General features: G+C 34.7%; 3 protein-coding genes across 4 annotated transcripts; all 3 read right to left on the bottom strand.

The window, feature by feature from the left end:
• Window positions 1-300: 300 nt before the first annotated feature.
• Window positions 301-5,904, bottom strand: LOC130820430 (type 2 DNA topoisomerase 6 subunit B-like). The gene is made up of 12 exons (XM_057685798.1): window positions 5,780-5,904; window positions 5,568-5,673; window positions 5,001-5,078; window positions 4,833-4,859; window positions 4,209-4,317; window positions 4,052-4,127; window positions 3,458-3,478; window positions 2,914-3,110; window positions 2,570-2,720; window positions 1,494-1,686; window positions 1,247-1,377; window positions 301-786 (listed from the first exon to the last, which is right to left on the bottom strand). Exons 1-12 carry the CDS (start codon window positions 5,804-5,806, stop codon window positions 472-474), a joined length of 1,431 nt encoding a protein of 476 aa, XP_057541781.1. The 5' UTR covers window positions 5,807-5,904; the 3' UTR covers window positions 301-471.
• An 8,840-nt stretch (window positions 5,905-14,744) lies between these two features.
• Window positions 14,745-19,554, bottom strand: LOC130820429 (uncharacterized). Of its 2 annotated transcripts, XM_057685796.1 has the most exons (7): window positions 19,350-19,554; window positions 18,538-18,742; window positions 18,297-18,428; window positions 17,429-17,593; window positions 16,281-16,403; window positions 15,490-15,633; window positions 14,745-15,385 (listed from the first exon to the last, which is right to left on the bottom strand). In XM_057685796.1, exons 3-7 carry the CDS (start codon window positions 18,423-18,425, stop codon window positions 14,939-14,941), a joined length of 1,008 nt encoding a protein of 335 aa, XP_057541779.1. In that variant the 5' UTR covers window positions 18,426-18,428; window positions 18,538-18,742; window positions 19,350-19,554; the 3' UTR covers window positions 14,745-14,938. The 2 variants fall into 2 exon arrangements, with proteins under 2 accessions (XP_057541779.1, XP_057541778.1); XM_057685795.1 differs by lacking the exon at window positions 18,538-18,742.
• Window positions 19,555-20,112: 558 nt separating this feature from the next.
• On the bottom strand, window positions 20,113-23,975 carry LOC130820428 (probable nucleoredoxin 1-2). Its single transcript, XM_057685794.1, has 4 exons — window positions 23,569-23,975; window positions 22,236-22,715; window positions 21,190-21,669; window positions 20,113-20,946 (listed from the first exon to the last, which is right to left on the bottom strand). The coding sequence occupies exons 1-4, from the start codon at window positions 23,665-23,667 to the stop codon at window positions 20,290-20,292; spliced, it is 1,716 nt and encodes a 571-aa protein (XP_057541777.1). The 5' UTR covers window positions 23,668-23,975; the 3' UTR covers window positions 20,113-20,289.
• Window positions 23,976-25,315: the final 1,340 nt, after the last annotated feature.

The following is a 25,315-nucleotide window of genomic DNA, read 5'->3' as shown; positions in this document are numbered from 1 at the left end:
AATTGGTCTTGTTAATGGTATAAGGTGTGAGCTCGACTTCAAATCTCGACTCAGATTATAATCGGTTTGATTTAATTTTGAATGATGCCTATACTTTTAGGTATGTTCGACACAAGGTAACTTTGAAGATTATTATCAATAGAATACTAGAATTGAAGTAATTTGTTAGCTATTAGCTCGTATACAAAATTACTCCTTTACAACTTTGTAGGTATATATGTCTTGAACTGCAACTCTGCAAGGGTGAGATGGTAAAAAAAAAAAGATTTCATTGAGATGGCTGGTGCATGTTTTCAAAGCTTCTCTTTGTGTGTATAAACAAGGGGAATAACCAATATAATAACCAATAACTTCATTTCTTCTAATCCAAACAAAAAGCCTATTCCAAAGCATTGTAGCTGATTTTGTAGTAGGTGTACCATATAATAACCAAAACAGATATAATTTTGATGGTGATAATGTAGCTGCTAATTAGTAATCCATCAACACGCAATCATCTTCCTCACCTTCGTCATATTCGTCGCACATGTATTCTGATTCTTGGACATGATCATCTCCGAACAGAAAAGGTGCAGCCGGTCTGCATCTCAAGCTCGGAGGCTTCCTGTCATTCATGTCTATTGCAGATATAATCTTGTCTTGTATGCACTTCTCTAAAGAGTGTCCTTCTATATTTGCCATCGGCATGCCAAGGAGACTGAAGCATTCGCCTTGGAAGTTTTGATCATCTGAAGACAATATTAAACCAGCAATGCTTCTTGCAAGATCAGGGGCATAAGAATGGATCTGAACCCAGAAAAAAAAAAGATTAAATGAGATTGCGTATTAGAGATACACTTTGATTCAACCTGGTCTTTCTAGATTTGCTTGTCCTAGGAAATTTTGATTCTTGTTCTTATCCAGGACCGGACACAATTAATGAAGTACAAATCTGTTTCGTAGAAAGGGTTTTGCATGTTGATGATGATTACTGGCAAAGGTTTGTATTTGCTATCAAGCCCTTTTCTTCCAAAATCACTGCAAGACTAACAAACGTAAACTGACCCAAAGGGTTGCCTCAAGGGACCATCTCCGATGCCTTCAGTCCTTGACAGGAACAATGCTAAATTTAACAGATTTATACAAGGTAAATTTTGGAATTCAGCAATTCAGATTTTTCATCAGATTTTACTCATACAGTAAAGTTTTGGCTGGGATCACAAAAAGAAGCGAGTACAGTTGCTGAAGTGTTTATAAAGGGTGGTACCTTGAGAGCATGATCACTGAGAAGAGCTCCCGTATACCTTTCCTTCAAATCATTTAGTGCAAGACTGATAGCATCCTTTGCAAGCTTTGTCTCGAGTTGATTTCTTTGCCTTAATGGCGGCATTGTCACCTTGGAAACAAGTTAAGGAATTACTGTATAAAGCAGAATATAGTGCAAATGATTCTTGTACAATTTGATTGCTATTGTTATCATAACAGAAGGTGAATGTATAAATTGTATGGATATTGCTTATTATAAGAATGAAGGGCGATGTCGATATGAGTGTTTAGGGGCAAGTTCTCCCATTCAAGTGAAGGAGAGCTCCCTTCATCATCAACATTTTTTAGAGTTAGCCCATAGTTATTCCACTTGACGCTTTTGATTGCTTTGAGAGCTGACTGGGGGACCGAACAAGGTGAGAAATCTTTAAAATATAAAACCTGAAAAGTTGAAGAGATACATAATCCAAGTTAGATGAGTATTGTTATAAAACTTCTATCATATATTCTTGTCAAATGCCTACACTTTCCACAGAAATCATGAAGGAGTATTACAAATTTTTATTACCGGATTTTATCGTTCTGATCAAATGTTCCAATTGTTTCTGGCACTATTCACCAATGACCAATCACTCTTATATCGTATTTTATTCTCAAAAATAAGTTAAAACATAGTCGAGCGAGATCCTGTTTGATTTGTCTCAATGTAAATTGTATTAATATCAATTGTTTTTATAATTTTTAACCAAACACAATGAGAGATAATTAGGACTGAAATAGTGCATTGTCAAGTGTGCAAAACCAAATGGAACAGTTGATTAGAATAGAGGGGAGTATCTTTGAAAATTTTCAAAACAATTTCCAATTGTCTTGCTATTGAATGTGAATGTAATTTAAGTCTAATCACATACTCGCTAAGAGCATGCTTTCCATAATTCTTGAAAGTAACTGTTTCAGAAACTTCTGATTGTTTGATAAATTCATAATTTTCATGCAGCTGAAGTCGGAACATCAACAAAATGAGAGATTATTTCCTCATAACTAAAGTACCACTAAAATAAAATTTAAAGAAACAACAGCCAAATTTTTAAAGAGCACATTAAAAAGATCAAAACTAAGAGTTTTGCCCTCCAAAAAAACATCATTAGTTCAAAGCATGGATAATAAGCTTACAAGAACTGGTTTATGGTAATGAAATAGATGAAGTTGATATTATGAGCAGTTCAACTGCTGTTGGACGTGATTTCAAGTGCTAAGCAAGACTGAATAACAAACAGAAGAGTCAATCATTTCAGTAGAATATCATTCTCTGCAGAAAACTGACCTCTGTTTTGGGCCCAAAGGCCTTCAAACATGACAGATTTGATGGATCCGATAACTCACTGTGGCTGACAATAATTACTACTTCAACAGCCAATACATCATTTCCGTGCTTCTTTTTGCATGCTTGTCCATTCCCTATCTTTGGGTTCTCTCTGAAAAAAAGAGAAACATAAACAAATAACACAGCAAAATATGAAAGTAACAAACATATGTCACTTGTTGATTTCCTGTATAAATGTTATTTTTTTCTCCTGTTGCTGAAACAAAAGAAATCCCAAATTCTAAAATCCACTCCACGGCTCCACGCTATCGGAGCTACCACAGCATGCATGAATATTTGCTCACCCGCTCGAAAAGCAGGACAGGCACTTTTTAATCAAACCATTTCTATGATTACAAACGTAATCCTCTAGCCCTGATGTTAGCTGTTGTAAATTTGAAGAATCTGGGGAAGGTAATGTCAACTCGGTGACAAGAACAACATTTTCATGTTGGAGTCGTTGTTGATCACTGCATACAGCAACCAGCTCCATTGCAATGTTCTGAAGTAAAGAGAAAAATAAGCAATTATTTTACTGTCAAATAGCATAACACCCAATAAAATACTTAGTAGTTGAAGTTTTATCCTCATTTATGGTCTTACTAATAAATTGAGAAGGATTAAAATAACTTCCATGCAGAACACTTAGAAAGCAATCCATTTTTTGCAAATCATCTCACTTCAGTGGCTTTCAAAAAAAAGGAGTAAACTCTACTTAGCAATATACTAAAGGTTAAGCACTAAGAAAACATGCGACATTCCTCCCCCTCCCACACACACACACAACAAATAAAAGCGTTCTAGAGATGTATTTAGTGTTATTTTACATTAGGGAGATGTTGAACTTACATGTATCTTCAATATATGAATCTGCAGAAACAAGTAAAACGTAAGTCCTTTGAAAAGGAAAAAAAAGGGTGTGCATAAGAGCTTACATATATCATGCATTCTGCTTCAACAACAAAAATGCTAAAGCTTTACCCCTTAAAGATCGAAATCGGCTACAAAAACCAATATATCAGTTTTAATGGTCTTTCACATAGATTTTTCTTCTCCATTAAGAGGAGTTTTATACTCATTGGGAGAGAACAAGCATCTCAAATGCCTGTATACTATCTATTGTAATTGTTTTTGGTTACAATCGTTCTTCATTATACATTTTCATTTACATTCAATTTCTACAATCAGTGATTTGTATTTTGTCATACAATTTGTTCATTCATATACATTTTTCAATTTACTCTTATTAATTTCATCCAATGGCCAAGCTAGTCCATGACAATGTCAATGAAATCGGAGATGTTAGCCATCTAAAGTAAGGTTATATCTATTATGACGTCAATGATACTAGAGATGCTAATTCATCCATATTGTGATGCTATCCATCTAGAGATCATGAAATACACAAACAAAATCAATTGAATACTTTGGAGTGTGGTGTACCTTTCTGAGAAAGGTACTCATATCTTGCAATAATACTCCCATGTCCTCAGCAGTGGACATAGAGACTTCAGTTCCACTGAGAAACAGAACAGGAAAAATGAATTCATCATAGCATGTAGAAGTATATAACCAAAAGAAATATAGCTGACAAACATACCTGAAAATGGCCTTTTTCTTTGGCATTGAAGGGAGCTTAGTTAACCTTTTGTTAGGAACGCTTTCTTTTAGGTTTAAGTTGTACTGGAAAAGATCAGGATCACCAAGGCCTATAGATTAAGTCATTAGTTTATACCATCATAGAAACAGCTGAAATTTATGCACAGTATATTGATCTTGTAGTTTAGCTGGATGTCAGAAATCAAAAGAGGATTACTGTCGTGTAAGACGAACAAATCCTCCCTTTAGTTATGATGATCAATATGCACACAAGAGTCGTTATTTAAGAATGTACAACGTTCAAAGAGAAAGAGGCTAAGACGTTATAAGTTTCTTTTCCTTGTGGCTACACAATCTTGTGGCAAGAGTTACATTTGTAAACCATCATTGCCAAGCAAATATTTTCGAAGTAACAATGCAAGAAGGTGATCCAATTATTTCCTCAAAACTCATGCAAGTGCAAAATTTTAAATTCATAAGAATGATTACAATTCTCCTTTTCCATTCACTCATTTGAAGCAAGTGCAAAATCATATTTACTTCAACCAGAAATATCCAGGAAATGTTTAGAGCCATGTTAGTGATCCAATATAAGACTTGAAATTAAAGAAGTATTCAAACTTACTGGTGGTTTTGATAGCAAGCGCACCATCTGTATTTTTTTTTAAAACAAAAAAAAAGGAAAGGTTACAAACCCACCAAAACAAGCAAGCATAATCAAATATGAAGTTATGAGCAATCATTCAATATCATCAAAAAAAAGGAACCAGAAACACGTGACAATGTCACTAACCCCACACAGCAGATCCATTGAAGCAAAGTTTCAAGTCCTGGAATTCTTTCAAGCAACTTCCAACACCAGTATCAGAAACTGTCAACAATCAACTACATATTTTTCAAAAAATATAATCCAGTTTAATTGAAAGAAAAAGGAAAAAGTGAGCTTCCTATTCAGATAATCTCATCATGCTCAAATCACAAATAGAATCAATATAACAGCATTACAATGCCCAAAAACCACTAATGCACAGTATAACAAAGTTGATAATCCTAAAAATACAAAGTGCACATGAGTTTTTGAGTGTTTTACTGTAAGTCATTATAATCGAAAAACCTAAGGGCTAAAAATCTTTAGCTCTATGGTGAATGGAGATATGAAATTGAAACTCTGAAAGTAGCATCAATGACTGGAGAAAAAAACATAATCAAACTACTTTCATATTAAGTTCATTTCACATACTTCTTAAAGCAGAAACAATCAAACCACATAACAATCAAATTACAAAACACTGAAGTTTGATTAAATTTCTAACAAATGTAAAAATCGTTTACAACTTTGATACATAGAGAAAACAATTACTTGAAATTTGAGTAGGAAAGCTGGAAAACAGGATTTGTCGAATGATGACAGAAAGTCGACATGGATCTCCTGATAAACGACACCGTTGAATTGCAAGTGAAATCAACTGAAAATTTATGAATAGCAAACAAAAACTTCAGAATAATTTTGAAGAAAATAAACTGAATTATAATCATTTTCATCATAAATCGAAACAATTATTGAGCAATAACCTGTTTGCAGAGATTCGACACCTCCATTATCGCAATGGCAGAAGCTTACCAAATTAGGGTATTCGCGCGCAAGATTAAAATAATTATGTTAAAATACGTTGTGGTTTGTTAAGGCTAGGGCTGTGCTAAGTTGCAAATTATTGAAATACCTAAGCTTAAAAAAACAATTAATTAAATAAACTAAGTTTTAAAAAATTTTCAAAAGTAATCGTGAAAATCCCATCGCAGTTACTAACTGCAAACAGCAAATAAGACAAAATAGTTGTTCGTAGTTAGTAAATGCGAACAACTATTTTGTCTTATTTGCTGTTCGCAGTTAGTAACTGCGAACAGACCTGTTCTAAAAAAACGCAGGTCAGTTTTATTTTTTCGCATTTTTACCCATTTTCTCAAAACCCTAACTTCATTCGACATTCTCCCTCTAAAAGCATTAATTCGTTCCATCAATTCTTGCATTCCTCTCTCAATTTGGCACTTCAAAATTAGTGTGGGATACTCTAGCTTGCTCAAAGGTAAATTTTTTTGTGTTTTTTTTGTGTATATGTAGTTTTTTAGTGTTTTAACCAAACTTGTTTATTTTTTCAAATGTAGGTTTCTACTTATTAAATCAAGACTATTCTTAATCATTCATAAGTATTGAAGGTAATTTTTAATTGTTTTTATAGCTTTATGTTGGATTTTGAAGTAATGTTGTTGAATTAGTTGAATTCAATGTTGATGATATTATTAGAATTGTTGATGTTGATGTTGGTATTAGAAATATTATTTATGAACTTATGAATTGGTTTATTATTTAGATTTTATGTGTATTATATATGTATAAACTTAATTACATTATGGATTTGAATAATTTTTACACCAAAAAAGATTATAATCAAATGAATATAATGTACTTGTATGGGCATGTGTTGATGTTAATGTTGATTTTCTTTGTATTAATGTAGAAAATGGCATCATTTCGCGTGACTATAGTATGTTTTTGGAATGGTTGTATTCAAGAAAATAGTGGCAAAGTTCATTATGTTAGGGGAAGACGTAAGTTGTTTGCTTGCAATTTGAACAAGGATTTGAACCACTTTTAGACGTTTTATATGTTCTAAGATTGAATTGGACCCTACTAGAAGTACCGTAAATATAAGCTTTAAATATGCCATGAGTGGAGAATTGATTGCCTTTCTTGTTGAGGATGATGAGGCTATAGATGCGATGTGGGAGCATTCAAAGTCCACCCAAATTCCCTCTTTGGAGTTATACGTAGAAGAAGTACCATTAAGGAATGTAGTTGTTTCTAATCCTACTCCTACCCCTATGTCTATATTAACTCAGGAAACTGAAAATCCCGCCATTTCTTCCGCATCTTGTGTTTTTTCTCAACCCCCTACGAATCAAGTTCCAATTAATTCAATGGTTAACTTAGGAGAAATTGCTGAGATGGGACATTGGGATGATGGAAATAAGAGTAATGAACTCATTGACGATCCTTCTGAGGACGATGTGGATGTCGATGAGGATGTGCTAGCAAATGACATGACCCTAGGCAACATTCCTACAATCATTCCTCCTACATCTTATGCCCTCTGTCCACCTTTAGACGAGTATGAGGAGGACAACTCATGGAGGACTTGGGCTTGTGATACCACATACACCGAAGAAGGAGAGTTTGAGAAGGGTATGATGTTTGATAGCAAGGAATCGTTGTTGGAAGCTATCAGAGTGTATCATATTCGCAGAAATGTGGAGTACAGAACGAAGACCTCGAACCAAACTGTCCTTACCTTGAAGTGCAAGCGGGGCTGTACGTGGAAACTTAGGGCTACGTTTGATTCGTATTTATCTTCATGGCGTATTGTTACCTATAAGGGTAAGCATGGTTCTTGTGTATTGGGTAGTGACACTGTTTCGGCTGGATACATTCACCTGACATCTTCTGTCATTAACAATGTTATTAGAAATTGTGTTGCTAAAGACCCATCCATTAAGGTATTTGTCGTACGGCAGATGGTTAAAGATCGTTTTGGTGTGGATGTGAATTATAAGAGAGCGTGGTGTGCAAAGCAACAAGCGTTGTTGTTCATTTACGGGACCTGAGAAGGTTCTTACTCACTCCTTCCACGCTTTTTAGAAGCTTTGCAAATTTCCAACCCGGGGTTAGTACTTGAGTGGTATTTTAAGGAGAACAATGACACGGGTGTATATGTGAGACCTAATATTAGGACCTTCCAACGTGTCTTTTGGGCCTTTAAACCTTGCATTGAAGGATTCAAACGACACCTTTCATATGAGAGGTTCGTTGATCCGTGCTATACTTCTCAAAGTTATGCAAGTACAAACAAACATTACTTCATGCCAATGATTGATAAGAGGTCACAACACCAGAACTTGTAACTCAAGGTAATATGTTATATATATTATACTAGAATGATAATCTGTAACTCAAGGTAATATGTTATTATTTTATATTATTACATAATAGTAATATTAATTAAAGCTACTGCGAACACAGCACTAGAGGAGATGGATCCAGCAGCTCCAGGACCCCTAGATCTTAGTGTCTTGACCATCACTAGTGGAAAAAAACGTATTTGCTGCGTATAATTTGCTGCGGTTTTTGTAAATACGCAGCAATAAATAGGAAAAAGAATAAGAAAAAAAAAACAATTAATTGCTGCGGTTTTAAGGCTTGACCGCAGCAAATACTCAGTAGCACAATTAATTGCTGCGGTTATGCTAGGGACCGCAGCAAATAAGTATTAAAAAAAAAGTGAAGAAAAAATTTAAAGGTAGACAGACCCAACTCTGCGCCTCGCCTAAATCTCTGCGACCCAGAATAATTGCTGCGGTTTTGCTCTTGACCGCAGCAAATAACCCTTACACAAACCTTAATTGCTCCGGTTATCGAGGCCCGCAGCAAATTACCGTTACATTTAATAAATTAAAACCCGCCATTTCAAATTTTTTTTTCACAAACTCGACTTCTTCAATTCATTGCTGCGGTTGTTCTCAAAACCCATTGAAAAAACGCTTCATCTTCATCTTCATCTGCTTCGTTCCTCTTCTTCATCTTCACAAACGTAACAGCAAAGCTCTTCATCTTCACAAAGTTCTTCATCTTCATTTGCAAACTCGAAAAACACGGTGTTATAACAATTTCTTCAAAGTTCTTCATCTTCTTGGTTCATAAACCCACAAAATTTAATACTTTGGTCTTGTTAGTCTTCAAAACCCACGACATTAAGGTATTTTTTTCTCCTTTTAATTTGTTAAGCATTTAAGTTTTGCAAGATATTCATGAAAAAACTCGAAAATTATGGCAACCGTTTGTATACTAATTTTGTTTCTCTGTTTTTCGTTGTAGATAACATAACCCACGAAATCAAGGTAATTATATTTATTTTACTAATTTGCAAGTTCATATCTTTATTGTTTAACATGTAATTTAGTAATTTAGTGAATTTTTTTTTGAATTGTTATTTGCAAATGATATGTTTTGCTTTTGCTTGTATGCTAGTATGCCAAATCTGGATATTATTTGAGCAAAATTTTACTATTTGTGAATTTCACAATATTCAAGTTTATGTTATTAGTTTGTTAAATATTTGTGTAATTTGTTAAAAATGTGGTTTGTTGTCATAGTTATGTCTTTAACTATTGGAATTAGAATATGATTTTATTTACAATGTAGTGCTTAATATTGAAGTATGAAGTATAGAATTAATTAGAATATGAAGTATGTATATTTAGGGTTAAATAGATTTGGTATAAATAAGTATATATTTTTTTAGGGTTAAATATGTTTAAGCGTTTTTGGCACTTTTGCACATAAAGTAGCTCAAACTTGGTTTGTTTTGCACGAAACTTGGCACACAACACTATTTGGTATATATTATTGTGTTGAAGTGGTTAGAATTGAAAATCATTGTCATATGCTAGAAATTACGTGTTAAGTTGCGATTTTAAGGGGTTTTTAACTGTTTTTGGCACTTTTGTGCATAAAGTAGCTCAAACTTGGTTTGATTTTGATGCAAAACTGGGGCTGAATAAGGCCTTGGTTATGCAAGGATTAATGATGTGCGGAAGCTTTGATTAATGACACAGACAAAAACTACAAATGATCATGAAAAGAACACGAAACAACCACAAACAGAACCAAGGATTAATGTTCTGAAATACCTCTATATTACTTCGATTAAATCTGAAACATAAGTTGTTCAACGTTTATTACACAGTGAGGCTCTCCTTATATAGAGCTCTCAACTAACATAACGACTATATTAGCACACGCCTAATTAAAATGCACGTGCTATTACATGGGCACTTAAAACAAAAACATAAAACAAAAAAACACTTAGAAAATTCTGATCTAGCAAACTGTCGAGCAGCCCTCCTTCAGCTCAGCTTCTAGGAGTACACAGGGATTGTTAGAATGGTTTTAGGACCTTGATAGCTAGATCCAAGTACCAAGATTCCATTTTCACTTTAGCCTAGGTCCTGGATGCATAGGTTTGGTCTCCACGTGTCGTGCAACGTGGTCTGGTCGCTAGTTTGCTGCTGTGCTGTTCTGAAGCCATGACCTGTTCTGTGAGGTCTGTATGCAGCCTATGCAGCCTTGTGTGGGCTCCTTTGGTATCTTCATTTGATACAACCACATTTGTATCAGATTTGCACGAAACTTGGCACATAATATTATTTGGTATATATTATTGTGTTGAAGTGGTTAGAATTGAAAATCATTGTCATATGCTAGAAATTACGTGTTAAGTTGCGATTTTAAGGGTTTTTAAGTGTTTTTGGCACTTTTGCGCATAAAGTAGCTCAAACTTGGTTTGTTTTGCACGAAACTTGGCACACAACACTATTTGGAATATATTATTGTGTTGAAGTGGTTAGAATTGAAAATCATAGTCATATGCTAGAAATTACTTGTTAAGTTGCGATTTTATGCGTTTTTAAGCGTTTTTGGCACTTTTGCGCATAAAGTAGCTCAAACTTGGTTTGTTTTGCGCGCAACTTGCCACACAACACTATTTGGTCTATATTATTGCGTTGAAGTGGTTAGAATTGAAAATAATAGTCATATACTAGAAATTACGTGTTAAGTTGCGATTTTACGGGTTTTTAACCGTATTTGGCACTTTTGCGCATAAAGTAGCTCAAACTTGGTTTGTTTTGCACGAAACTTGGCACACAACACTATTTGGTATATATTATTGTGTTGAAGTGGTTAGAATTGAAAATCATAGTCGTATGCTAGAAATTACCTATTAAGTTGCGATTTTATGCGTTTTTATGCTTCTTTGGCACTAACATCTATTTTCTCTTAGTGCTTTCGACAACCTTCTAATTCCGTTGATTGCGGCTACTACACTCTCAAATACATGGACGATATCTTAAAATCCGTGAAGGAGGTTGGAGTCGAAAACATAGATGCCGTAAGTATTTGTTACGTTCTTAAATTATTATTATTGGTAAAATCTAATGTTTATTAATCTTTTAATTTTATATTATATTATAGGTTTTATACGACATTCCGAGGGAAACACGCCCTCTGAGAAGTGGAGAGATGTGCGAATTAAAAGACAAGATTGCCGCGTATCTTGCTAATTTTTGTCCTTGATACATTGTAATTAGTATAGATTTTTTAGGACTTTAATGTATATTATTATTATTATATATATATATATATATATATATATATATATATATATATATATATATATATATATATATGTACGTACATAATATTATATTATATATACGATCGAGAGTTATTTATTACAAAGAGATTATTGGTGATTATTTGTGATTATCAATGGATTATTATTGGATTAATCATTGTTATTACATTGTACATTATTATTGGATTATTATTAGTATAAAACGAAAAAAGAAAAAAAAATAACTATTTGCTGCGGTCAGCCCCTAAAACCGCAGCAAATAAGTAGTGATTATTTGCTGGGGTTTTGGGGGCTGACCGCAACAAATAATGCCCTTTTTAGCTGCAGTGTTAAACCGCAGCATTTAAAATAGGCCATTTGCTGCTATCACTATTGCTTGGGGCCAAAACCGCAACAAATAATGGCAAAAAAACCGCAGCAAATGAAGTTTTTTCCACTAGTGCATGCAGCATCAGCACAGGAGTACTCCTCTTTGGGATGCCCAGGTTAGGTGTACGATAGTTATGATTTACATTTTACTTAAGGCTAACATACAAGTAATTTACCTTTTCAATGTTCATAGGTGTCTGATGCGGAAACGCTGGGCACCAGGCATCCAGATTCTGTTCCATGGGTGATCGATGATAGGATCATCCCATACTTAGAGCTAACGAGGTTATACGACTTTCACCTCGTTGCATACGGCAGAGTTGACCGTGCCATTATCACAGCACTGGTCGAGAGATGGCGTCAGGAGACGCATACATTTCATCTCCCTCTAGGTGAGGCTACCATCACATTGCTTGATGTAGCCTTACTAACGCGGCTTCCATAGAGGGACGTGCCGTGTGTACAGGCGGACGCCAGCTATCAGGCTGGCGTGACATGGTGCATCGCATATTGGGAGAGCGCCCTCCACCGGAAGTGATCAGGGGGAGCGGTTTGCGATGCACATGGTTGGTTCAGACCTTCTCGCATCTCCCCGGAGATGCTGATGAGGCCTTCATTTCGAGGTACGCCAAGGCGTACCTCTTATACTTGATAGGAGCTGTGTTGTTTGCCTATAAAACAAACAACCAAATACAGCTCTTGTACTTAACCTTACTCGACGATAAGTGGGAGCGCATCGGCGAGTATAGCTGGGGCTCAGCAGCCCTTGGATACCTATATAGGAGACTATGTGGTGCTGCCCAAAAGAACGTCAAGGAGATTGCAGGGCCAATAGTAATATTACAGGTAATAAAAATAACATTAAACTCTAATCCGGTGTAGTTGAATTATATACTAATTACATTTCAAATGTTCAGCTGTGGGCGTGAGAGCATATTCTTATCGGCCAACCTTACAGAACCTTTGTTCGTGGTGATACTGCTCCTCCACTGCAACCCGAACCAGATGTTGCGTACGGTTCGAGGTGGAATTTCGCACGCCGGACGCGCAAGCACACCGGCAGCGGTCTAGGATTCTACCGAGATCAGTTAGACCTGCTACGACCCAACCAGGTAAACATTTCAGTACTCATTAATATTAGTACAATTTAATTAACATATCACTTACATTTTCATAACATGTATTTTAGTTTTTGTGGGACCCATACCCTGCGGAAGCCTACGCAGCTGTATCTGAACACTCGGGGATTCATTCAGGGGCGTGGAGGGCTTCTGTGCCTCTCATATGCTTCGACATTGTCAAAGTACATCTACCAGAGCGCGTAATGCGCCAATATGGGTTGGTACAGGGCATTCCACCGCCTTGTGACACTGAACCCCAACTGCACCTAATTTCGCGGAAAAATCAGGCTGGGGAAAACTGGATGGAGATCAACTGGCGTCACATCACTCGTTAGGATCGAAGACTTGAGCTGCTGGTACAAGGTGCGCCAATTGATTTTCATGGGGCACCTACTACACCAGACTACATGCCGTGGTTCCTCTCCATCACGCGCCGATGGATGACACCACGTGCCATCTTCGCAGCATCACATTACGCACCTGATGCGCCTACGATGACCCAATTTGTAAGTCTTCATTTGTATTTATATGATTAAGTTGCCAATTAAATAATATAATGTTACATTAACTAAATATTAATTGCAGGCACAAGGTGCGGCAGACGTGATGCAGTACAGCCATGAGGAGCCGGTGAGGGAGATTGCGCATGGCATGCTCGTCGGCTCGCAGTTCCAGCACTTCATACCGGAAGTCGCTGCAGAGTCCTCAATGACTACCGCCCATACGCACGTCTCATCTCCTGCTTATGACTACCATTTGGAGGAGATAGATCACTCATACCCCGTTGACGCTGCAGGGACCTCGCAGGCTGAGCCATCACAGCCATCACAGTACCGGTCCCCTCCACTGCCAGAGCAACCCCCGAACGCCTATTACTATCGTAGGAGGCAAAGGAGACCAACTCAGTTGGATAGGGTAGATGAGGGTCGTGAGCGTTAACGTTTAACTTTTGTGTATTTGGATCGACTATGTACATATATATATATATATATATATATATATATATATATATATATATATATATATATATATATATATATATATATATATATATATATATATATATATATATTAATTGAGTTGTATATTTCAAATATTTGTATATATTTTGTTGTATATATATGTTTAATTACTTTATCATAACCTCCAAGCTTTGACTTATGAATGATCAGAGTTTTGACGATGAATCATGCCGCCTTAAAGATACATCGACTTGTAATTACCTATTCTAATGTCTTTAGTGCAAATACAACAAACAACAACTTAAAAATAAAGCAAAAAAAATATTAATTAGCTGTTCGCAGTTACTAACTGCGAACAGCCATAAAAGACAAAATACTATCTTTTGTAGCTGTTCGCAGTTACTAACTGCGAACAGCTCCAAACCATAGGTTTGAGATTTTCACGCTTACTTTTGAAAATAGTTGAATTTTAGTTTATTTAATTAATTTTTTTTTAGCCTACGGATTTCAAATTTTCGCTAATTGCCAAGTAGTCGAGCAAATAGAGATTCGAGTCATGTTTTATTGGAGCAAGTACATTTTCTAAGGTAAATTTCGATTTTCACCTTGTTTTTCGCTTTCTTAATCATACTCTATGATTCAAAAACATTTTAGTTGTTAAAAACATTACTCTTAACATAATCGATGGTTTTAAAGTGTTGGTGTTTGTCTTTTTTGAAAATATTAATTGATCGAATAATAGCAATTAACATACGACAAAAACATTGAGAAATTGATGATTGAAGATAATTCATGTTTCACTTCACTTTCTAACCTACAATTAGGTGTCTTTGTATTATTTTATAATCTCTTTTCATAAACATTGATTGACAATATAATATAAGATCAGCGTTTACATTTTCAGACATTCAATAAATGTCAAATGACATATGACAATATTTGACATCTTCTTGTCAATAACTCACAATTTAAAGACTTCCTCTTATGCCACAAGAGACAAGACATACTCCTTTGTCCCAAACAAGTACAAATTCATGCTAAGAGAGACTTTCGATTATGCAAAGAATTTCTCCTTCGCAACGCCCATCTTTTCTTGATGTCGCGTACTTCATCTATACTCATTTCACTAGCTAATTCTCGAAATGACTTCTCATCTCTACTTAAATCCGTCTCTGGAGAAATACCCTTGATTCTTGCAACCTCTTCGAGCAGATAATTCATCAGCGTCTCAGAGGTCTTCCAGGTGATTCCCCTAAGATACCATGAAAAAGGAGGGGGTGGAACAATAGCTGGTTGAAGCAATTGCTCTAAGCTAACCCTCGATCCAATCCTTCCGTTTCCTCTTGTACATGAACGATACTCTGATAAAGTTTTCGGTTTAAATGGATAGCATATATTCTCATCAACAAACACGGGATCCATTTTCCAGCAACCTTCGAACTTCTTCATGAATCCCGTGTTTGTCTGCTTGAACCTCATCTAACAAAAGAAAGAGACATGATGTAGTCCGGATTGTTTCGACACAAACACAAAAATAATGAAGCAATAAGCGTAAATTCAAAGGTCGTAAATGCTATTCTTACAGAGTGATCCTCCCTGTTTTGTTCTACTAAGACATTGACTGATATAGTTCCTGATAACCATAGGAACTTCCATATAGCTGCTTGTTCCACTTGAACTACTTGTCTATAACCTTCATCAACCAACACCTTCCTCGATATGACCTCCTGATATGCCCAAATCAATCTATCAACAGACATAACATTTAAGATATAACGGTATTGCTACTTGTTGAAAAAATAACTCACATATGATCCCACGTCGAAGAATTAGAGAGAAGTTGACAAATATAGTAATATATAAGCTTAATGGGCTACTCCTCCCATTACCAATTGGTTATAGGATGGAACATCATCAAGTTTGTATGCAGTGATGCAGTCAACTTTTCTCTTGTGTGGGTATTATGTACAAGCCTAAATTTATCACTATTCGTATTTAGTTACTTGTAACATGAACATACCATTTTCTCACATAGTAGGTCCATGTTGCAACATATTAGATACGGCAGGCGTGTTAAATAACTAGATTGCGTAAGCATGAATGTATTTTATATCACATCCAAGGTGAGACGTTCTAGTTAGTCATCATCATCATACCCGTGTATCCTGCTCATAGGAACTATGATCAGGGTCTGGAGAGGGAAGTAAGACAGCAACCCATACCCATCATGGAGGATGTGGCCAAAGAGTCTCTCAGCTCGAGAAAAATCCTCAAAAAGAGAGATTCCTGCAACTACTAGAAGCCTGCATCTTACAACACAAGCTTGACGTTCTAGTCAGTGCCTCAGTGGCAGTCCTTATCAGTTATCACTCACCTTGATGTTTCGGAAGATCCTCTTGCTATCTGGGTCAATAATGATGTTGTACACGGCATCTGGAGGCAACCCAGCGTTGAATGTTATATGCAGGTTGCAAAGTGATCCTTTAGGTACAGCAACCTGTAAGAAAATAGCTCATTTGTTATGGACTTATGGTTCACTTTCTGAAATAGCACACAACATAAAAGAATTGTAAGACTACCACATTCGTCACATATATCAAGTACAGAAACAAGCAGTTGGATGCCTTATCAGCATCATGACTCATGAGTAACTCAACAAGAAATCGTCAAAAATCGTCTCTAGCAAATACTTCAATACTTCACTTTATTCACACCTGTTTATATAACTAAGAAAATCAGTCCAAAGATCATACACATACATTCACGTTCTCTATTCATTCCTATTAAAATAAACCAAAAAATTCCAATTCTTCGTGACATCCTCAGCTCTTGTCTCCTAGTCATCTTAAGCCTACCCTTTTCTTTTCTAAGCTCTTTAAAGTTCCAACCTCCCATTTTTCTATAGTTGGACTTTTTGGTCTTCTTTGCATATGATCGAACCAACTTAAACGGTTTTCTCTTGTTCTTCAATTTTGCGATTCAAAACCATTTCTTATGTCCTCATTTTGAACGTTCTTTAGGGTATTGTCCACTCATCCATCTAAACATATGCATCTCAGCTACCTCTATCTTCCTACTGCTAAATTTGTTACTAGGCTTGTGCACAACAAACCCGCATAGAGGAGAGTTAACTGCACATAAACCTGATAAGTTCCATCCTAAAACCAATTGATATTAAGAGTAGTCATTAAGTATATATTTCAGTCAACCTCTCTCTAATTTTTCGATGTGGGATCACATGTGGCTTATTTTACAAGTCCAACAATTTGACCCAAAACAAAGATAAACTATATAGACATACATTGAGCAACTGACAGCACCCAAAAGGCAACAAATTTGAGTTAAGTCACAGCAAACTTGTTTAATTTAGAGCAAATTACAAGCTAGCCAAGTAACAACAAACAAAATCTTGTCAATTGTTCATAATCTCGAATTTCCAAACTTTGTTAAGTTATAGCCTTTTCAGTTTTTACCACATTGCACATAGCACAAACAAGTGAACTTCTCTCAATTATTTCTCACCTCTATCTCAGGCGGTTGATGACTCCAATACGGGTTTGCTCGCCAAAGTTGCAGCTGCTTCTGCAGTTCAATCTCCCAATCATTCAACACTTTCTGTTCATTTTCGGTAACCTGCTTAGTTAAATCCTTTCTCTGCTTTACTTCCCCTGGTACTCTAACATGTGACTGTCAAGTGTCAAGAAACATTCATAATATTACATGATTCAATAGAAAATTAATCAAAACATCACAATAAACATAAGAATACCAAATGTAGCCATAATAGTTATGTATAAGAAGCTAAAAAGGAAAAGCTATAAATCAAAAGACTTGTGATTTTATCAAAAATAATCCCCACACCCTGCCGTTGGACAAGACTCATTGGGATGATGATGATGATCATATCGAATATATGAGAAAAATTACCAACAAAATTGTCTTGTAAATTTTGAAGGCCCTATGCCAATTTTATATAACAAACTCTTCAAATTTGAGAAAGAATTTAAAATACAAGAGTAAACATATATGCTCGTTTTCTATTTTGAAGTACAATTCTATAAAGTAGTCTCTTAATTACTCGATTGCTATAATAATCCCTCGATTTCACTATCATCTTCCCATTTGTATTTGCACACCTATTTTGATCGTTAATATCTCTAATAGGGCATAATTGAAATTATAAAAAGTTAATATGATAAAGTTTACATCGAAAAGAACTAATCAAGATCCACTATGTTTCAACTTATCAATTAAGATTGATTAATGAATAGTGCCCGAAAACAGAGGGGAAGATGATAGCGAAATGGAGGTAGTATAAAATAGTATACCAGCATTTGCATTACTCGGAACAAGAAAAAAAATAAATATAGAAAATTGAATGATTACCAACCTCTAAAAAATTCTGCAATCTTTGATGGGCTTGAAAGAAAAAGTTTGCAAATGCAGGATAAATCAGTTTAGGCAGTTGATTTCTATCAGTAGCTTGATTGGTTGTACCTATCTCAGTTTCTCCCATCATCACCTGAATTTAAACAAATTAGACATTATTTTTGATATGTTGAACTATCTTATCCAAATTAAGCAAGAAATTCATTCTTTTCTCTACAATATTTTTCCCATTAAAATCTTACTTGATTAACGAAAATTTGTCGAAAAATAATCCATCTTTTCACTCATCCGCTTTGAGTAATTCCACCTTTTGATTATTATCTAATAATCCAACCTTTGCTATGTATTTACTCCCAGCATACCCGATGCAGAAAGAGATGAGTGGGGCTGTGGTGGTTCAGGTGTGGGGCTGTTGGCCAAAAGGGTTTTTCACCAAAGAATCCATAACTGAACAAGCAAACGATTTTCAAATCAAATTCAATTTCCCAGTAAAGGATTTGGGCACCAACAATTTCCCTCAAAAATAATCTGACTCTTATTACATAATTCACTAAATTTTACAATTTGATGACCATACAATCAGCGGCTATAGAATAGGTTGCAAACTCAACAGTGTGTCCGGCTGTCATTCACCTCTGTTATATAGTTATATGTTATTAATTATTTATAGATTTTTAATTAAATAACGTAAATAGACCCGGATTGAAATTCCCTCCATAAATTCTCACATCAGTATTTAGTTCTACAAAAACCCAGTTTAAAAATCCAAAAAGACCAAATCTTTGCCACCCAAATACAGAAATTAAGCATAGAGCACTAAATTTTACTGCAATTTAATCACCCATACAATCTCACAGCAATATTCAACAAAAACCCAGTTTATGTATCTATAAAAGACCATACCTTTGCAACCCAGATACAGAAATTAAGACTAAACAGTTTCAATCATGTGAACCATTAAATTATTGCAAGAAACAAACATACAGTAAAATTTAAGTTAATGATAAGAGATAAAAATTAGAAATAGAACTTACTAAATGGATTTATCATTTACCTGGATGACAGAGGCTGATTATTGGTAACTTGTAAGTAAAACTTAAAGACTTAAGCTTTAGAAATTAAACTTGAGAGGATTTTTCAATTGCAATTGACTGCAAATATTATGGTTACATAGGCGTTTGGCAGGTAGGAATGAAAAGTTGATAAAAATATTTGAGATTTGAATTGAAAATTGATTGTCCGAAATTTTAAAAATATAACTGAACTATTTGTTTGATATATTAATAGGAATAATTTAAGAAGTGTAATTTTTTCAGGTAGATGAGAGTGAAACTAAATTGAGAATAAAATAAAAATTTATCAAATTACTCTTTTTAAAAATAATTTGAAAATTGTAACATTTTTTATTAGTTTGCAAAATTTATCAATTTACAAGTATATAAATGTTTTTTAACATTTTTTACTCAATTCCTATGATCTAAGATAGTAATTCAATGAGAATTAATCAAAATTTTATCTCATCCTCAAACTTAGTTTTAATTTTATTCTACTAAACCAAACATGGGATATCCACATTTTAAAACCCCTTCTACCAAACACACCCTAAATGAATTTATTTATCAAATTCACAAATTATCTAGTTCGATTTTTATCCTTTTCACCCTATTTTTCGATTTTACTTTATATTTGAAAAAAATTTAATGAGCATATCTTCTCACGGTCTCTTTATCTGTTTCCCAAATATTTATTTAATTAAGTTTTTTTTTCAACCGATTCAAAATGGAAGTTACTCTTTCGGTATGATTGAATTTATCTCGGACATAAATAAAATAGGTTGAAATATCTTTAAGACATAAATACAATAAATTCAGTTTTTTTCACTAAAACAAAACGTTATTCATGATAAGCAAAGGAGAACACACAAGCACTACACATCCACTTGATATACATAACAGCCTGATAACTCTGTATAGGTCAAGCAGTGATGGACATTTCTAGATTTTACGACAAACGTCGCCTTCACAAATGTATCCTTCCTTAGCTTCAACCTTCCCCTCATCATCTTTCGGTTTTTCCTCGTTCTTCAAAGCGCATTTGGGATCGAGATCAAAGTCACACTCCTTGCAGTTAAAAGACCAGCTCTGCCCTGGGTTATTACATCCATCACAATAATATCCCTCACGACGAGTCTTCACCAGCTCGTGTTCGTGAAGCTCATGCTTCACTTTCTCAGGCCACCCCTTTGCCATCTCGTCGATTTTCTCCTTAAGATTCTTTATGTGATCCTCGGTGAAGGGAAATGCATCTGCCCCATGAGCTGCTACGAGTTGTCGGGTTTCAGTGGTAATTGTCTTACCATCAGGTCCAATAGCAACAAGACACGGGATACCCCTGACTTTGAACTTACGAGACAGAGAGGATTTCCTCTCATCGCCAAATGGGAGAGCCAACCAAGGCATGTCTGAATAGTACTCATCAAACGAGGACTGATCACGATCACTCGAGACAAATATGATCTCGAATGCATTCTCCTTTGCCTTGATTTCATTGTATACTTCGATAAGCTTTGGAGTAAAAGCACGGCATGGAGGGCACCAGTGTGCCGAGAAGTAAATTAGCACGTACTTTCCAACAAGCTGAGACACAGGCACCTGAACAACAAAACCAGTGTAACAGGATTCACTAGCTAATTCGTTTTTTAGATTCGCAGTTCGCTCAAAATAACCCAAAAATAGCCCAAACCGACCATAATTCGCTTTTTTAAATTCATGATTCGCAAGGAAATTAGTAAATCATGTGATAGTAAACAAAACACAAAAGGAGATTTGATTCATGGTGTGCAAGCTAAAAAAGTATGATTCCCTTTTAGGAAAAAGGATAAAATAAAATATTACCTTAGAGCCACTCTTATCGAAAACGAAATCCTTTTCTCCTGAAACCAGAACGGATTCAAGGGTCTGCGACTCGAGTTTAGCTTTCTCGATCTCAGCAAGCTCAACCAGCTTTTCGGGAGTGAAAGGGTAGGCTTCGGCACCATGCTCATCTATCAATTCTGAAACATCGGGATTTAGAGTCTTCCCATCTGGCCCAATGATGACCAGCCTAGGAATGCTTCGAAGCTCAAAATAACGAGCCAGCTTTTCAATCTTATTATCCTTGAAAGGCAAGGATAACCATGGTTTTTCTGCGACTTCTTTGAATCCAGCTTCATCATCTTCATCCAAATAGATTGTCACAACCTCAAAGTTCTCGCCTTTCTCTTTGAGTTTCCCATAAACGTTCAGAAGTTTTTCAGTGAACTCAATGCAGGGCTGATAAGCGCCGACACAAAAATAGAGTCCAACCAACTTTCCTTCAAGATCCGATACAGAAACCTGAAGGATGATCAAAATAAAGATAAATACATAAACATGAAAATTTTGGAATTATAAGTCGATAACAGCATAGTCCTAGGCCTGTACACAATGTGTAAAAAGTTTCATATTCAAGGAAATTGAACAATCATGTTAAGCTTAAGGAGATTTGAATATTGGGACTCATAAGATTGCGGGTTTATCAAAATACAGTGCCACACTATGTTACTCGAACTCTTCATTTTACTTACGTTCCCGTGTCTGATCCTTGATCCTCAGACATTGATATGGCACTTTGGCACTTCTTTTTAGGCGTAAAAGGGATATTTAAACGTATCTGACACTTGGACACATATCAGTGTCCAACATTAGTACTAAATAACATAGGTGGCACATGTATATAGTGAAATGAGCACAATTGAGATAAAAATTGTTCCGAATTCCAAAACTCCGCAACATGTATATGCAATGACGAAAACATTCAACCGTTCTAAAAGCATCTACGTAATTCAACAACAAAGTTTCCAAACAAAACTTAATTCAGCAGCCAGATCAATAGAATGAAACATTAAGGAAATAAGTTATACCTTAGTTCCATTACTTGAAATCACATAGTCCCGAGAATCAGAAACCAAAAGAGTTTTCAAGCTTTGATTTCTCTTTACAGCCTCTTCCTCCTCTTTCAATTGGTTGATTCTTTCGGGGGTAAATGGGTATGCTTGAGCTTTATGCTCCATCACCAATTCCACCCCTTCACTTGTCGAGACCTTTCCATCTTTATCGAGAAACACGAGATGAGGGATCCCCATTACACTGAATTCTTTCCCAAGGCTCTTGATCATATCTTTTTCAGAATTTGGAATGGCAAGCCACGGCATCTTAGAGAAGTAACCCTGAAAGGAGTCTTCATCTCTGTCGGATGAAACGAAGACAATTTCAAGGTCCCCTTTAGAGGAGAGCTCGTTGTATGCTTCGATCAAAGTTGGGGTGAAACCACGGCAAGGAGGGCACCATGAGGCGGAGAAATAGAGACCCACAATTTTTCCACTCAAATCTTTGATTTTAACCTACAATCATCACCAATTTGATCGAAATATGAATGATTGGATCCGAAATTCAACAAATGAACACATCTTACTCTTAATCACAAATTGGACTAAAAGTATGAACATATAACAATCCCTAAAACTCGGATAGTAAAACCCTAAAAAGGCTAAACACCCCAAATCACAATGAAAACCATTTATGTCAAACAAAAGAGCTAGCAAATTGGAATACTTAATCTTAATCACAAATTAAGGGTAAAGATACAAGATTTCATTTGGTCAATAACAGAACTTGATAATTGAGAAGGCAAAAAAAAAAAAAAAAAAATAGAAATGAAAGAAATATTCCTTCAAACAACTATCAAAAATGCTAAATTTCATTATCCAAAATCTAATCATCAAATAATAGAATGTTCTTAATTTCATAAAGCCAAGCAAAAACAAACATAGAACCAAAAAAATGACGAAAATCAATTATCAAACTATAACCTAATCAAAAATGCAGAATTTCATAATACCCATCAAATAAATTAAAAAAATGGTGCAAACTTCACAAAACAATCTCTAAAAAAACACTTTGAATGGATTAATTAAACACCTAATTGGAGCAATTAATCGTAATTACAAATTAACATACAATATTCCTATCAAATGAATTAAACATCCAGAAATGAAAGAAGGATTCTCCAAACAGCTATCATATAAAGCCATGAAAAACAAACATAAACACCCAAAAAAATGTGATTAACAATAATCAAATAAAACCCAAATCATAAATTAAAACTTTCATAATACCAATCAAATAAATTAGAAAAAAGATGAAAACTTTACAATATAATCTCTAAAAAATACAAAGAAAAAGAAAGAATTTTACCTGTTCTCCATTGTTACGAATGAGAAAATCTCTGCCCTCTGAAGAGAAAAGAGAGGTCAGATCATAATATTCACCATTGACAGAATTTTCTTCAGCCATTTTTGAATTTAATCTTGTGTTCTGTGAAAAAATTTGATTATGTTCGGATTTTTGGTTTGATTGATGAATTAATTTGAGAGGTTCAAAGTATATATATAGAGAGGTGGCTTAATGAAGAAGAAGAAGAAGAAGAAGAAGAAAAAGGACAATTCCAAGTCATATATGTCAATGAAAAAATCTAAGAAAGAAGTCAATGCAGATTATATTAGTTTATTCTTGATTGAAATTACGAGTAATTTTCTTCACAATTAAAGACTCTAGCTAATTAGATATTAGAAATTTCCAGAAGGGTTCGCAAAAAAGCTTTTTTTTTTTTTTTTTTTTTTTTTCCTTATGTTCCAAATGCAAAAGGGCATATTCTTGCCGAGTTCACACTACCGTCCTAAATGATGAATGTTTGATAATCATGATATTACTATAATAATACTCTCTTGAATTCACTTGAAGTATCTTATTTATTTTTAGAACTTATTTATCACTCTTTTAAGTGTATTTTATTATACAATCTATAAATTAAAATATAGTTTTGTGGAATTTTATTTGATTTGTTTTAATGTAAAGTTTATTAATGTAAACTTTTTATAATTTTTAGTTATATATAATTAGATATATTAAGAATTGAATAAGTGCATTGGATATACTGTATAAAGTAAATAAAACACTTAAGATAAATATGAGGAAATAAGAGTTTGACGAGAGATAGACCAAAGAAATAAAAAAAAAATATAACCAATGAAACTCTCCAGACGAAAATTATAGTATCCAAAATGATGGTCCATGAATGATTGTAGCCTTCATCGTCGTCATCATCATCTTACTTAGTGTATTTCGCCCATAAAAATTATGAGCAGGGTCTGGGAAGAGAAGAAAGACGACAACTCATATCCATAAAGTAAAGCGTGGCCAGCCGGCCGATAAGTCACTCAACTCAAGAAAGATCAAAAGTAGTTTCTACAACAAATAAGACTGATTGATGTTGAATTTATATTTAACAAAAAATGATTATATGATTTTATTCTTAACAATATAAGTTACATGTAAATGAAAGTTTAAGGGAATAATTAAAAAAAAAGTTTATTTTCAATGATGAATAATAAATATTGGGGCAGGCCTCTCAATATTTTTAGAACATTGTTTAAAAGTAAAATCTATCTATTTATCTATAATCTATAAATATTACTAAAACAAAACATGGTTGGCATCATGAACTTTAAAATTTTTTACGTGTTGCTTCCTTATTAAAAATTTTCCCTCTAAAATTGTAACACCCCTGAATTTTCAACCCCTTTTACTAAAACAAAATCGTGAAGGACGAAAGAAAATTCGAGTGTTACATAAAAGAAAAGGAAAAGAATTTCAATAAACGTTAAATATTAACTTTAAAAAGGTGAGTGAAAATTTCGGCAACATTTCTACTAAAACTCGAACATGTGGTAGAGCAATTAGCACACTAAAAACATTAAACTAATCTAAGGCATCATTGCGTTTAAAATCTCACACCACGGCAGGATGATTCGTCGTCGGTTTCTCAAATCAACATGGCAAGCATGGATCGTGGTTCCAAAGTCAACGCTTGCATTTTAAGATGACTTAACTCTTTAAAACCATACAAAGTTATAAACTACGCAGCGGAAATACAAATATACAA

Source organism: Amaranthus tricolor, chromosome 8 (genome assembly GCF_026212465.1).
Source record: "Amaranthus tricolor cultivar Red isolate AtriRed21 chromosome 8, ASM2621246v1, whole genome shotgun sequence".
NCBI lineage: Eukaryota > Viridiplantae > Streptophyta > Magnoliopsida > Caryophyllales > Amaranthaceae > Amaranthus > Amaranthus tricolor.
This window is presented reverse-complemented; position numbering and strand designations above follow the sequence as displayed.